Source organism: Pelophylax lessonae (genome assembly GCF_965119305.1).
Source record: "Pelophylax lessonae genome assembly, chromosome: 11".
Classification (NCBI taxonomy): domain Eukaryota; kingdom Metazoa; phylum Chordata; class Amphibia; order Anura; family Ranidae; genus Pelophylax; species Pelophylax lessonae.
The window spans coordinates 188,245,360-188,258,381 of NC_138778.1; the positions used below are offsets into that span (position 1 = coordinate 188,245,360).

Here is a 13,022-nt window from a genome sequence, read left to right on the forward strand (position 1 = left end):
TCGGACTGTCTACTTTCTAAAAAGAGGTAATTTGGGGGATATTTGTACTGTCCTGGCATTTTCAGGCCTCAAGAATTGAGATAGGCCACCAGTACATCAGGATTAATCAAACTTCAGACATACCGTAGTTTGTAGACTATGAATTTTCTACAGACTAAATATACACCGATTTTGGTTATTTTGAAGGAAATGCAGCGGAATACATTTTGGCCTAAATTCATGAAGAAAAATTATTTTTTTACAAAATATTTCTAACAGAAACTAAGATGAACACTTTTTTTTTCTTTCAAAATTTTCTGTAATTTTTTGTTTATTTAGCAATAAATAGAAACACCCAGTGGTGAATATATACCATCAAAAAAAAAAAGCTGTATTTGTGCTCAAAAAAAAAAAAGATAAATATTTCATATGGGTACAGTGTTGCATGACTGCGCAATTGTCATTCAAAGCACGACATCGCTGAAACCTGAAAACTGACCTAAGCGGGAATGGGGTGAAAGTGCCCGGTTTTGAAGCAGTTATTGTCATTCAAAGCACGACATCGCTGAAACCTGAAAACTGACCTAAGCGGGAATGGGGTGAAAGTGCCCGGTTTTGAAGCAGTTAAAGTGAACATGACACGGCCCAAAATATTTAAAATCAACATATTCCCTTAAAAGCAGGCACTAAAAAAGTCTGAACCTATTTTTAGTGGTCACCAAAATACCTTTTATGTATTAATGAAACCAATAGAACTCCAACATGCATTGTATACAGGCCTCAACTCGACCTTCAAGTCATGAATCAGGCTTTCCCCTTTACATGGAATCTTAGAAACCAATGTGGGTTCCATTCTATTGGCTCTTGAGATCACTGCATTGACTTGTGGGCTGCCAATGGGTGAGCAAGAGATTGGACTTGGCATTACCTTACCAGCTTGTGAGCAACATCTAAATGTTTTAGGCGCCACTGAGTTTGGACACACCTTAGTCTATGCTGAGAGCTCCCAGCTATCCAGGGATAATAAGCTACAGAGCTCTATACACAAGCACCAAGCCAGGTATTCGTTGCATGCTATAATGCACCACTGAGTGAAGGTTACAGGCAACACTGTCAATGAAAACTTTGCCATTTTGAATGGCTCTCCCAGATGGAGCACCCTACCAAGAGAACTTCAAAGAGTTTTGCATGAGTACACTGCCTAAAGGTAAGCAATAACACTCAAAAAACATTTTTAATGCGAACAGTAATATTAATAATAGCTACTACACATAAAAATATAAAATGATGAAACCTCTGCTTGATCTTCCATTTATTGGAACTGCATAAGTTAGACCAGCCTTTCTCAACTGGGGTGCCACCAGAGGTCCTCAGAGGGTGGCACGGCATCCTGGTAGTGAAAAGCTGTCAAATGAGATGTACAGTTCGGCTGGGGATCGGGAGCTCGGTCAGACTGTGGAACACACTCAGCAAAGTGAAAGCAAAGGTGAGGGGGATTGTGTGCTCTCTGCCTCCCCCTACAGTGCAGTACCGGCTGTGTAAGGGAAGGTACTGTACTGCAACTTTTTAAAGGAATTTATACGTGTGTGTGTGAATGTATGTTACTTTTAATCCTGACCCCCTATTATACTATCAGAACTGCTTTTTTAGGGCTTGTTTGTAATAGCAGAAAAGACTGTCACTCCTCTGACAAGAAATCCATGTTAAGATCACTTTTCAAAAGCATTTGACAGGTGGTAAAGAGGCAATAGGTTGCCTCCTTACCATCTGTTTTAACCCCCTAAATGCAGCATCACCACACCGCAATCGCCTGCAATGCACACAGTTGCGTGGTGGTTGCAGTGCAGCCCCATTCACCCCAGGTATATTTCCAGCTGCAGCCACATCATATCTACACCCCCAGTTGCTGCCTCTGCTAAACCACATGGTTTTACCAGCCCCCAACCTCACATGTGAACAAGCCCTTGGTTCACATCTGTGTAGCTGCGTGTTGTGTGTAATGAATAGGCTGCCCAACCCGCAGAAATGCTGAGAGAGAAGCCCCCGACCCTTTTTGTAAAATTGTGCCGCACCAAACACAGCCCACTTTTGCCAATGTGTGGGGTGCTGTTAAGAATTAATGACACCTCTAAAGAGCAGAGCATTTTTCTGCATGTCAGGAATTAGTGCGATTTTGTGCGTGTTCTGCAACACGCAGTAAAGTGAACTAAGCCTTGGACGGGTGTGCCTAGAAACTGAAAATACATTTTAAGGGCGCCCCAAACAGAAAAAGGTTAGTGACTGACTTAGACCAACAGGTACTGAACAATTGCTGAGAGGCAGCAGATGGTCACATATAAGATAGCTCTGATCCACATGGCACAGGGAACATTGCTTAAACAGGCGTTTTTCCTTCACATGGTAGATCTGTAGAAAATGTTAACATACCACTGACAACAAGATAATCATATAAATGATTTAGAACATCTAGAAAGTACACTAAAGCAAAAACACAGGCCACTAATCTAGATTAAAGGGCTTGTCAATTTCTATAGATCAAATAATCAACTTCAAGCAAGGAGGATCTAACTCAAACACCAAGTGATTCATCATTGAACAGAGAGAGCACCAAGGTTAATATGAAAACCAGAGAAGGTGAGATTAAACAAAAAAAAAAATTTGTTTTCCTGAATATGCTTTGGTATAGCAGAGCCGTGGTAACCCAATGTCTAAGTGCCTCTCAGTGTTAGATGAGCACACATGATGTGCGCAGTGGGCAGACATGCAGTGAGGTGGGGGTGGACAGAGAACATGCAGTTATGTCATGCTCTATGGGTGACACAAAACCATCTAGAACAATACTGGGGAAGGGTGAAAAGGGAAGGTACAGGGTGTGCACACCTGCAACTGCGTCCTTCAAGCAAGTTAGAAAAGCAGAAGGCAGCCATGGGAGGTCAGTGAAGGCTTTAGTAGATCAGCCACATTAGAAGTCAACTGGAAACACACCTCTGAAAACAGGAACACGGCTGACAGGTATTCCAGACCCATGTGGAGAGATTCTTTTTCTGTGGGGCACCACAGTCTCACTGCTAACTGGAGAAGGCTGTCCTGCGATTTCTTCACTAGGTGTACCTGCAGCTTCAGATGGTTCTAGTTTGTTCTCACCGTCTATGGTTCTGTTGGCATCGACCTCCACTTGGTAAACAGACAGAGAGGGCCGTGGGCGAGGAAGGACCAACTGGTCTTCTGCAGAGAAAGTACCAGCTACTAAGTCAACATATGGCTTCTCTGCTCCATCCTCTTCTTTATGGTTCAGCTCAGTGAAAACAGAACCATGAAGCAGCTTGTTGGCATCCACTGCCGTAAAGCTTTCAATCGCTAGACCATTTGTCTGAGGCTCTAGAACGAGAGGCGACTCTTCCCCAATGCCTCCAGAACAAACAATGTCCTGCTCTAACTCTCCACCTTCATCGCTGGGTTCCTCCCATGAGATGTGGTTGCCTTCATAACCATCTTGATCATATTCTTTGCCGTTAGTTCCCCTGGATAAGTCATGCAGTTTTTCTGGTCTTTCTGAAGGTTCTGTAACCTCACCACTTATGGCCGTCCACCCTGCACTGATATCTTCGTATGTGTCTCCAGTAACAATGCAACAGTCTTCTGGGTGTGTTTCCTTCTCAGTCCAATCTGAAGTTTCAGAAATGTCCGCCATTTCCCGTTGTGATTCTGTTTCTGGAGTGCTGCCAGAAAGCTCCTGTGACTCTGTCTCGCCTGTGGCTGCTGAGGGTTTAATTTCTGGGGTTTGGGTAAAAATGGCAAGTTTGATGCAGTAAAATGAAACTTGTAATGAATGTGTGTCAAATAATCAAAAACGACTAACTTAGGGCAAGCTAAATTCCAAGCAAATGTGCATAAAACATTATACATGGCACCAATTTGTCCAACCCTGATCTATCAAACCCAAATGCGAAGATGAAAATGAAAGAGATTAGGTGCCGGACAAACAATAGATATTATGTTACAGTATGCAATAGATTATACATGTACACTTTACATCTACAGCTTTACAGCCAACTATAAAGCTGCAGATTATCATCAATGTCCATGTATTGATAAATTAAGTGTTTATAAACCCATGAAAGACAATGTAATATATTGCAGCTTTGCCAAGATCTAACTTTTGGTGGTTGCATTCGTTTTCTTTTTTCCTTTTTATTATTAATAGGAAATCCCACCAGTTACATACTTCTTGTCCTAGGGTGGCAAAGCTCATTCCCTGAACCATATATAGGGATAAGCAGCGTTGTCACCCAAGAGAGTAAGTATGTAACACCTCCCACTATGTTGTTAACAAAGGTGAACGGGGCACGGCTGATAAGACTGTTGGGATTTGTGTGCAGCATAGGCACTATGTTTTTGGGTCTCTACAGGTTTTCACCGATCAACTGGCATTTTTTGCTCATATTGAACAGATGCAAGAAAACAATTTCACTGGTATATTGAACAGAACAAAATAGAGAAAATAAGGGATCTTGATTGTTGGGGTTTACATAAATTTTAGGTTTGTGTCTGCATAACAGACTAATGGCCTTTAAGGGGAAGTTTTGGACTAAGTGATACTTCCCAATCTGCGCCCCCTCTTCCAGAAACACAGAGGGGTCCTCACTTGCTACAGTCAACCTCTGGGCATCAGAGCCCTCTCTTCTGTTTACAATGTGTCCTATTCTGATTACACATAGGAGATCCAAGAGGGAGAGGGCTTGTCTGTGTTCCTGTCACCAATTATAGATTCCCATTCGTGACTGGTTCTCTACAAACAGCCTTTGCTAAATAGTGTAAGCACTCAGGAGCCATCCTAACCTTCTTGTTGGCACTATATAAACCCAGAATAATAATAAAATGAATGCAGTCGAAAACAAATATATTAAGAGGAATAGGACTGCGCCCCTTCCAACAACTTTGGTAACAGATAAGTGCTTGTAGTGACTGCAGCCGATGGCACATGCAATTCACAGAGAAAAGAAGAGACCTCCCCAGCACTTCATTGCAAACATTTACACTCTTTTTCTATTACTGCAATGTCACATAATTCAAGTAAGCAAACGTTTTGGGGCCATGCAGTGTCCCTTCCTCAAGTCACCATAATGAAGGGACCATGCATGGCCCCCGAAATGTTGGCTTACATGACTCATGTGACATTGCACTAAAAAAATGTGCATATATGTTTGCAATGGAGTGCTCGCGACATCTCAGCAGTAAGCAAATTGTTGTAATCATGGACACATACTGCTTTTGTGGTCTGTGATTCCTAGCAACCAATCAGAAATCAAAGTTTATCAATCTGCTTACTAAGGGATAAACAAAACTGATGCCTATTTAAAACCAGTCTCATTTTGGTAAAATATAGCCCTATTACATAATATTCAGCAGTATATGTTTTAACACTGCAAAGAGTGCCAACTGTAGTAACCTATCAATATGCACTTTACCCAAGTTACCAGTACTAAGTGGATTCTGGTTGGTTTGTGACCTGGTTACGGACCTGGACCTTGTTCTAATATAAATTGTAGGGGCAACCAATCAGCCTTCAGCTTACTTATGAGATGAACTGCGGTTAGTACTAGTTCGGTGCTTTGCACGCTCTCTCTCCACCATCCTGTATAACATGGTTACACAATTGCATCTGCACAGCCCGTTCACTGAGTGTGTCTCCAACAGAGTCATCCTTGGATGCTCTCCATTGGTGAGAAAAGATGAATATGCCAATTATCACCTAGATGACAATTTGTATTTTAAACACCTCTGTTGAGAGAGATCAGGCCAAGTATAATCCCCCATGAGTAGCTATATAATTAACACATACCAGGGACTGTACCTTTTGCTGCATCCCCTGCAGCCTGGTCCTCGTGGCTGGGGGTGTCTCCAACACCAGCTTCCTCTGTTGAAGGACATAAACAGAACATCAAGTAAATGGTTCTAGGTGCCCACACACACACCAAGATTAAACCAGGCTCTGCTGATAGGGGTCAAACATGTTGAAGAAGCAATGCAGGCTGCAGAGCCCCTTGAAAGGGAGATATCCATTATAAATGATTTCAGCAGAAAGGGAACTGCTGAATGCCATACTTAGCTGGGGCAATTCTGGTGACACAGCACAGTCGTGTGACCAAATCTCAGCAGGAATAGAAATAAAAGTGCAATGGTACCAGAAAAATGCTGCGGGAATCAGTGCAAGGGGGTCAGATTATTAAAGGAGGAATCAAAGAGATAGAAGAGATGCCCATTCCAGAAAGAGGAAAGCTGTAATGCGCAGAGTGCAAAAGAAGCAAGATCAGGCTAAAGGACAAGAGTGGGTAGACAGGACGACTTATAGGCAAAGGCAATAGAAGGTGGCAAAGTGAAACAGTTGCAAGGGGGTTCGATTATTAAAGGAGGAATCAAAGAGACAGAAGAGATGCCCATTCCAGAAAGAGGAAAGCGCTGAAAGCTGTAATGCGCAGAGTGCAAAAGAAGCAATATCAGGCTAAAGGACAAGAGTGGGTAGACAGGACGACTTATCGGCAATAGAAGGTGGCAAAGTGAAGCAGTTCAGGGCTGCAGTAGAAGATCTATGGATAGAAGAAGGCTATGGATCAAGGATAATGTATTTTTATAGTTTTAAATAGGTGCTGGTAGGGAAGAGACTGTTCTAGATTGGAAAATCTGTGTTGTAGTTCCCTAAAAAAGTATATCTAAAGTCAAGACTTTTTTAAGGTTTGGATAGAGTATCCAAACCCCGGATCCCCCCCCCCCCCACAGTGCCATTGTATTCTGACAGCGGAGAGAGTGCCGGCGGCACTGATCGAGCACACATTTTCAAACAGGCTGGTTGTACTGAAGTTGATCAAGAGATAGTCTTCTGTACAGCCAGCCTGCTCATAGATGGATCAAATTTGGCTGGTCCCTGCTGAACCAGTCAAAGTTCAATTCATCTATGAAAAACGTCACTGCAATAAGTGTTAAAAAATATGGAAAATCCCCTATGGATGGGACTTTATTGGCACCAAAGGAATAGTAGATTATATATAGATAAAAGCAATAAATAAAAGGGGATTTTCCATATTGTTCATATCCTAGGGACATGGCACCATTCTGAGGTTCACCCTGACAATATTCCAATAATCCGCAATCAATGTTGGGAGATTTGCACTTTATTTCTGTTTTTTTATTATTTTTTTATTTTTTTACTTACTACTTTTGGTCTCCTTGGCAGTGTTTACCAAGACAAATAGAGAGGGGGAATCTCCCCAGCAAGGACCAATAGAGCCTTACAAGTTTGCCAACCTTTTTACACTCTATCCATAAATGTTTTGACAAAAAAGTTTGGGCTTTGGATTGGCTTTAAATTGTACCTATAATGAAATAAACCAAACTGATCCAAGAATGTAAACACAGGCACCTAGACATACCTGCTCATACCTCAAGCTACACTATATTGTCAAAAGTATTGGGACGCCTGCCTTCACACGCACATGAAGTTTAATGACATCCCAGTCTTAGTCCGTAGGATTCAGTATTGAGTTGGCCCAACCTTTGCAGCTATAACAGCTTCAACTCTTCTGGGAAGGCTGTCCACAAGGTTTAGGAGTGTGTCTATGGGAATGTTTGACCATTCTTCCAGAAGTGCATTTGTGAGGTCAATACTCCCAATACTTTTGACAATATAGTGTATTTTCAAAAACATCCAGGTGCATTCATTTGCAAACATTGACTTTTACATGGAAGCCATCACTTAGATGACCCCCTGTGCCTCACTATTGGTCAGTAAGGTTGTCAATGAAATCATTAACTAGACGCCAAAGATAGAAGGCAAAAATGGTGTGGAGTTTTCACTATCGGTAAGGCACCCCTGCCTGCATTTCAGCTCAGGAATCAGTTTAATAAATAAATTAAAATTGTAAAAATATTTATAAATTTAAAGTCATTGTTAATATTTAAAAATTATATTTAAATAATTCTAATAAAAATGAATTTTAAAAAATTATATATATTATATATATATATATAGATATATATATATATATCTATATATATATATATATTGTGACAGGAAGTCAGCTAAATCTGGGAATGTAGTCACAGGAAGGAGATACATTTCCACCTGATTTAGAAAGTCCATTAATTAATTTAGGGTGTTGGCTACAGAGCTAGCCAGCAGGAAGTTGAAAGGCCTTCACCTGTTCAGAATGAGGGAGTTAAGGCTCTATAATTTGTTCAGAGAAAGTCCTATTGTTTGCTGCCTCCAGAAGCTGTGTCCTGAAGCCATGTGGGCTGGGAGCAGGAGGACAGTCAGCGTGTGCCTCCCGACAGGATGTGTGGGCCTGGGAGAAGACCCCCCGGAGTGATGTGTGCCCGGGACGGTAACCAAGGGTGAATACGTCTCAAAGGTGAGAAGACGAACTGTTGATGTGAAAGAAACAAAAGGACTGTGTTGCCCTGTGAAGCTATTATAAAAGGACTATTGAGTGTCCGCTGTAGGACAAGGAAGTCTGCCCGACGGTAGGTTGGAGACAGACACTTAGGCAGGTTCCAGTTGTGAGAAGGTAGCCGCCCACAGAGGCAAGGATTTATTTTCTGTTTTATTTTATTTTGGATGTTTTGCTGCATACAGCCTAGTGAAGAAAACACCATTTAATAAACCACACTGTTTGTTTGCAAGCACTTGTCGGCTACCTCTCTGGGAAAACGCACCCCCCAAGGGGTCATCCACACCCGCCACCGAGCTAATCCCTTACATATGGTGGAGGTATGCAGTGGGCATAAGCAGAGATCCCTGCAAGGAAGTGCAAATGTTTGATGAACTTTATCTGGTGCATGAGATTGCACAATCTATGTGTGCAGGAGAGAAGATCCTGACAGAAAAAAAAAAAGTGTTTTAAAGAGACAGCGGTCTCAAAATTATTTGATGAACTTTGTTGTGTCTGGTGCAAGTGACTGCACAAACTGTGTGTGCAGGAAAAGAGATCTTGCAAGAGAGAGAAAAACTACATGTGTTAAAGAGACAGTGGTCTGAAAAATTTTTGCTGGACTGTGAAAAATTTGTTTGTGGAGTTATTGAAGATGGGGCGTTCAAAACGCCTGAAGAATGCAAAGATAGATGAAATGAGAGACCGGATTCTATGGATGGAGGGGATGTTGCCGTCTGAACCAGCCCCATCCATGCCTAAAGAGAGTCTACTAAAGAGGAAGGTTGTTGTCCCTAGCAACACTGATGAAACCGCTATGGAGACGCAGTGTGCTCAGATGAAAAGTAAACTCAAAATGGAGGAGATGTTGAAACATCTGATTATATCAAATGCAGCTCAACAGCAAGCAAATGCAGCTCAACAGCAGGCAAATGCGGATTTTCAGCAGAGCTTTGCAGCTCAACAAAAGGCTCATCAAGAGAGCATGGCAGGCTGGAAACAGAGACGCCAGCAGCCAATGGAGGCCATCGGTTTGGAGGAAACCGAGTATGTGTGCAGGGCTGAGTTGGATGCCTTGCAACGGAAAATGGAAGAAAAGGAACAAGCCTTGGAATTGCTTAAAATGGAGCATAGAAACTTGCAGGAAACGAATGAACTACTCAAGTCTCATGTGTCACAGTGGGAAGAATCCACTGCTCTTCTTTTGGTCGAGTTGCAAAAACGCAGAGAGACTATAATGGAGAAAGATACCATCCTCATGGAAAAGGAAAGTGAAATTCAGACTTTGCAGAAGCAAAGTATGGCTGATATGTTGGAGTTGCGTAATCAGCTGGAAAAAAGTCTTCAGTCTTTGGGAGCTACAAAAATAGACCTGCAGGAGTCGCAGGAACAGAATGTTGCTCTGAAAGCGACATTGTCTCTCAGCGACAAAGAGAAAAGTGAAAGAGAGGCTAAATTACTGAGTACTGTGTATGAGCACACTACTTTGAGCAATGTGGTAGATGAATGGCGTGCGGACTGTGAAAGTTGGAAAGGGGAAGCCCAACGTGTCCAGCAGCAGTTAAAGGAGAAAGAAGCCTGTGTGGCAGAATTACATTCTTATTCCCAGATGCTAGCCAATGAGGTGAAGGCTCTTATGCAGGGAAAAGGAGATTGTGAACATAAGAGGGAAAAAGTAGAGGCACGGCTTCTGGAATCGCAAGTCAAGGTGTCAGAAGGTGACCGATTGTGTGCTAAGCTGTCAGAGAAGGCAAACCGACTGCAGGTTGAGTTGGACAATGTTACAAATCAGCTTTCTCAAGCAGACAGCAAATCTAGAGAAATTGCGGAAGATTTTTCTATCTTGGAATCGCAGCTGCAAGACACGCAGGAACTCTTACAGGAAGAGAGGTGTCAAAGGCTGAGTTTTAGCACAAAGCTCAAACAAATGGAAGATGAGAAAAATGGCTTCCTGGAACAATTAAAAGAGGAGGCGGAAGCAAAGAAAAACCTATCAGAGCAAGTCGCAACATTGCAAGCTCAGATAGCGGATATGAAAAAACGCATGGAAGAAAGCGTTGGTTCATTACAGTGTGTTGAAGATGTGAAAAAGAAGTTTGATCAGATGCTTGGTGAAGAGAAGACTGTGTCTGCAAAATATGCAGAAGAACGCGCACGTGCAGAAACGGAGGTGCGTGATAACGAGAGCAAAGCCCTGTTCTTGGCTCGCTCTTTGGAGGAAGCTCTAGAGTGTAAGGCTGGACTAGAAAGTGTTAAACAGCTGCGTACAGAAATGGAAGAATTGGTCAGCTCCAAGGATGATGTTGTGAAAAGCGTTCAGGAGCTAGAAAAGTCTAAGCGAGCCTTAGAACAGCAAGTAGAAGAGATGAAGATTCCGTTGCAGGAACTGGAAGAGGAATTCCAGGCAACAGAGGATCTGTCCCAAAGAGGGGATAGTGTGCCTGATGCAGTTTTTAAAAGGATCAGTGTTTTGGGGTCTGTCCTGAGTGAGCCTCAGAAATGTGACGACATGTGGCTTGAATCACCCCTTTGGAATGAACCGTTCCTTCAAAAACTTCAAGCATTGGAAAATGTATCATTAGAACTTCAGCAAACAAAGGAGCTGAGTAAGAAATGTGGTGATTTCTCAGTTCAGGCTGAAAACCTAGTGGAGAAAACTAAGGCTGTTGGTGAAAACGTGAAGCAAATGAATAAGTGCCTTTCAGGGAGTGTTTCCAAAATGGAACTGGTGAAAGACGGGTGGCAGAAGTTTGATCGTGATCTTGAGATGCATTCCATGTGGAATTCAGATAGAGAAAAAGAACTAGGTGACCTTGAGCGGTCAAATAGTTCAGCAGAAAGTGCATTGAAGAAACCTGTAAAAGAATGTGTTGCAGTTCCATGCTTCTTCACTGATGCAGAGAGGAGGTCTATAATGGATACCACCCAGATCGCTGGGTTCAACTGTGTTGTTGCCTTTGACCCCTATGTTGGTGGAAGGAAAGTTGATGATGTTCTGGTTGGCTTCTTCTGTGAAGAGTTTGGCAAGAAATATAAACTGAATATCAAATCAAATAGTAGGCCTTTACTGCGACTCGCTCAGGAGGGCGAAAAGTTTAAGAAGTTGATGAGTGCAAATGCTTCAGATCTGCCTATGAATATGAAATGTTTGGTGAATGATATTGATATCTCTGGGAAAAGGAACAGGGGTCACTTTGAAGAAATGTGTGACAGCCTGTTGTCTCAATTGGAAAATCCTCTGCACAGCATCTTAGAGCAAGCAAAGCTCAAGAAGGAAGATCATTCCCTTTTACAACAAAAAGTCAATGATTGTGTACAGCTGTATGGAGAGGCAACTCAAGTCACAGAGGGATGTCAAGAGTCCCTACTTGGAACAAAGCTTAGTGAAGCAAAGGTTCTCAAAGTTTTGTGGAAAACATTTATGGATTGCAGAGAGAGGCGTCTTAAGAATGTTGAAGACATTAAGACTAGCCCAATTGAGTTGCCTATGGATCACGGTCCTCCATGGTGGATTGGACAGACGGTTATGAGGGACAAGCTGTCTGACATTTATGAGAAAGCTGTCAATGAAGATGACAGAAACGAGAAGGAGCAAAATGATGCCAAAAATGCAGTTGAAGAATGTGTATATGAGATGAGAGACAAACTGTGTGGCATTTATGAGAAATCCGTCAATGAAGATGACAAAACAGTTTCATCCGGAAGCTTGAGGATAATAGGAGGCTTATCAGTGAGTCAGCAGTGCCTGACACATGCGTGCCTGGAAATATGTGTCCCAACCCTAGGGTTGAAACAAGAGGGGGGGGTATGTGACAGGAAGTCAGCTAAATCTGGGAATGTAGTCACAGGAAGGAGATACATTTCCACCTGATTTAGAAAGTCCATTAATTAATTTAGGGTGTTGGCTACAGAGCTAGCCAGCAGGAAGTTGAAAGGCCTTCACCTGTTCAGAATGAGGGAGTTAAGGCTCTATAATTTGTTCAGAGAAAGTCCTATTGTTTGCTGCCTCCAGAAGCTGTGTCCTGAAGCCATGTGGGCTGGGAGCAGGAGGACAGTCAGCGTGTGCCTCCCGACAGGATGTGTGGGCCTGGGAGAAGACCCCCCGGAGTGATGTGTGCCCGGGACGGTAACCAAGGGTGAATACGTCTCAAAGGTGAGAAGACGAACTGTTGATGTGAAAGAAACAAAAGGACTGTGTTGCCCTGTGAAGCTATTATAAAAGGACTATTGAGTGTCCGCTGTAGGACAAGGAAGTCTGCCCGACGGTAGGTTGGAGACAGACACTTAGGCAGGTTCCAGTTGTGAGAAGGTAGCCGCCCACAGAGGCAAGGATTTATTTTCTGTTTTATTTTATTTTGGATGTTTTGCTGCATACAGCCTAGTGAAGAAAACACCATTTAATAAACCACACTGTTTGTTTGCAAGCACTTGTCGGCTACCTCTCTGGGAAAACGCACCCCCCAAGGGGTCATCCACACCCGCCACCGAGCTAATCCCTTACAATATATATATATCTATATCTATAACCGTGGATATAAAATGGAAAAATATTTTAAAAAAACGTTAAATATTTCAGTCACAAATCATTAAAAAAAAAAAAAAAAGTAAAATGTATAAAAA

The 13,022-nt window shown here is 42.4% G+C and overlaps 1 protein-coding gene across 1 annotated transcript in view; it reads right to left on the reverse strand.

Moving 5' to 3' along the window:
• Positions 1-13,022, reverse strand: part of LOC309566734 (microtubule-associated protein tau-like) — a 133,873-nt gene that overhangs the window by 43,343 nt on the left and 77,508 nt on the right. The window contains exons 4-5 of the mRNA XM_082272006.1: positions 5,822-5,896; positions 2,965-3,753 (exon numbers count right to left, since the gene is read on the reverse strand). Of these exons, the coding sequence (XP_082128132.1) occupies positions 2,965-3,753; positions 5,822-5,896 (864 nt within the window). The remainder of the gene's footprint in view (positions 1-2,964; positions 3,754-5,821; positions 5,897-13,022) is intronic.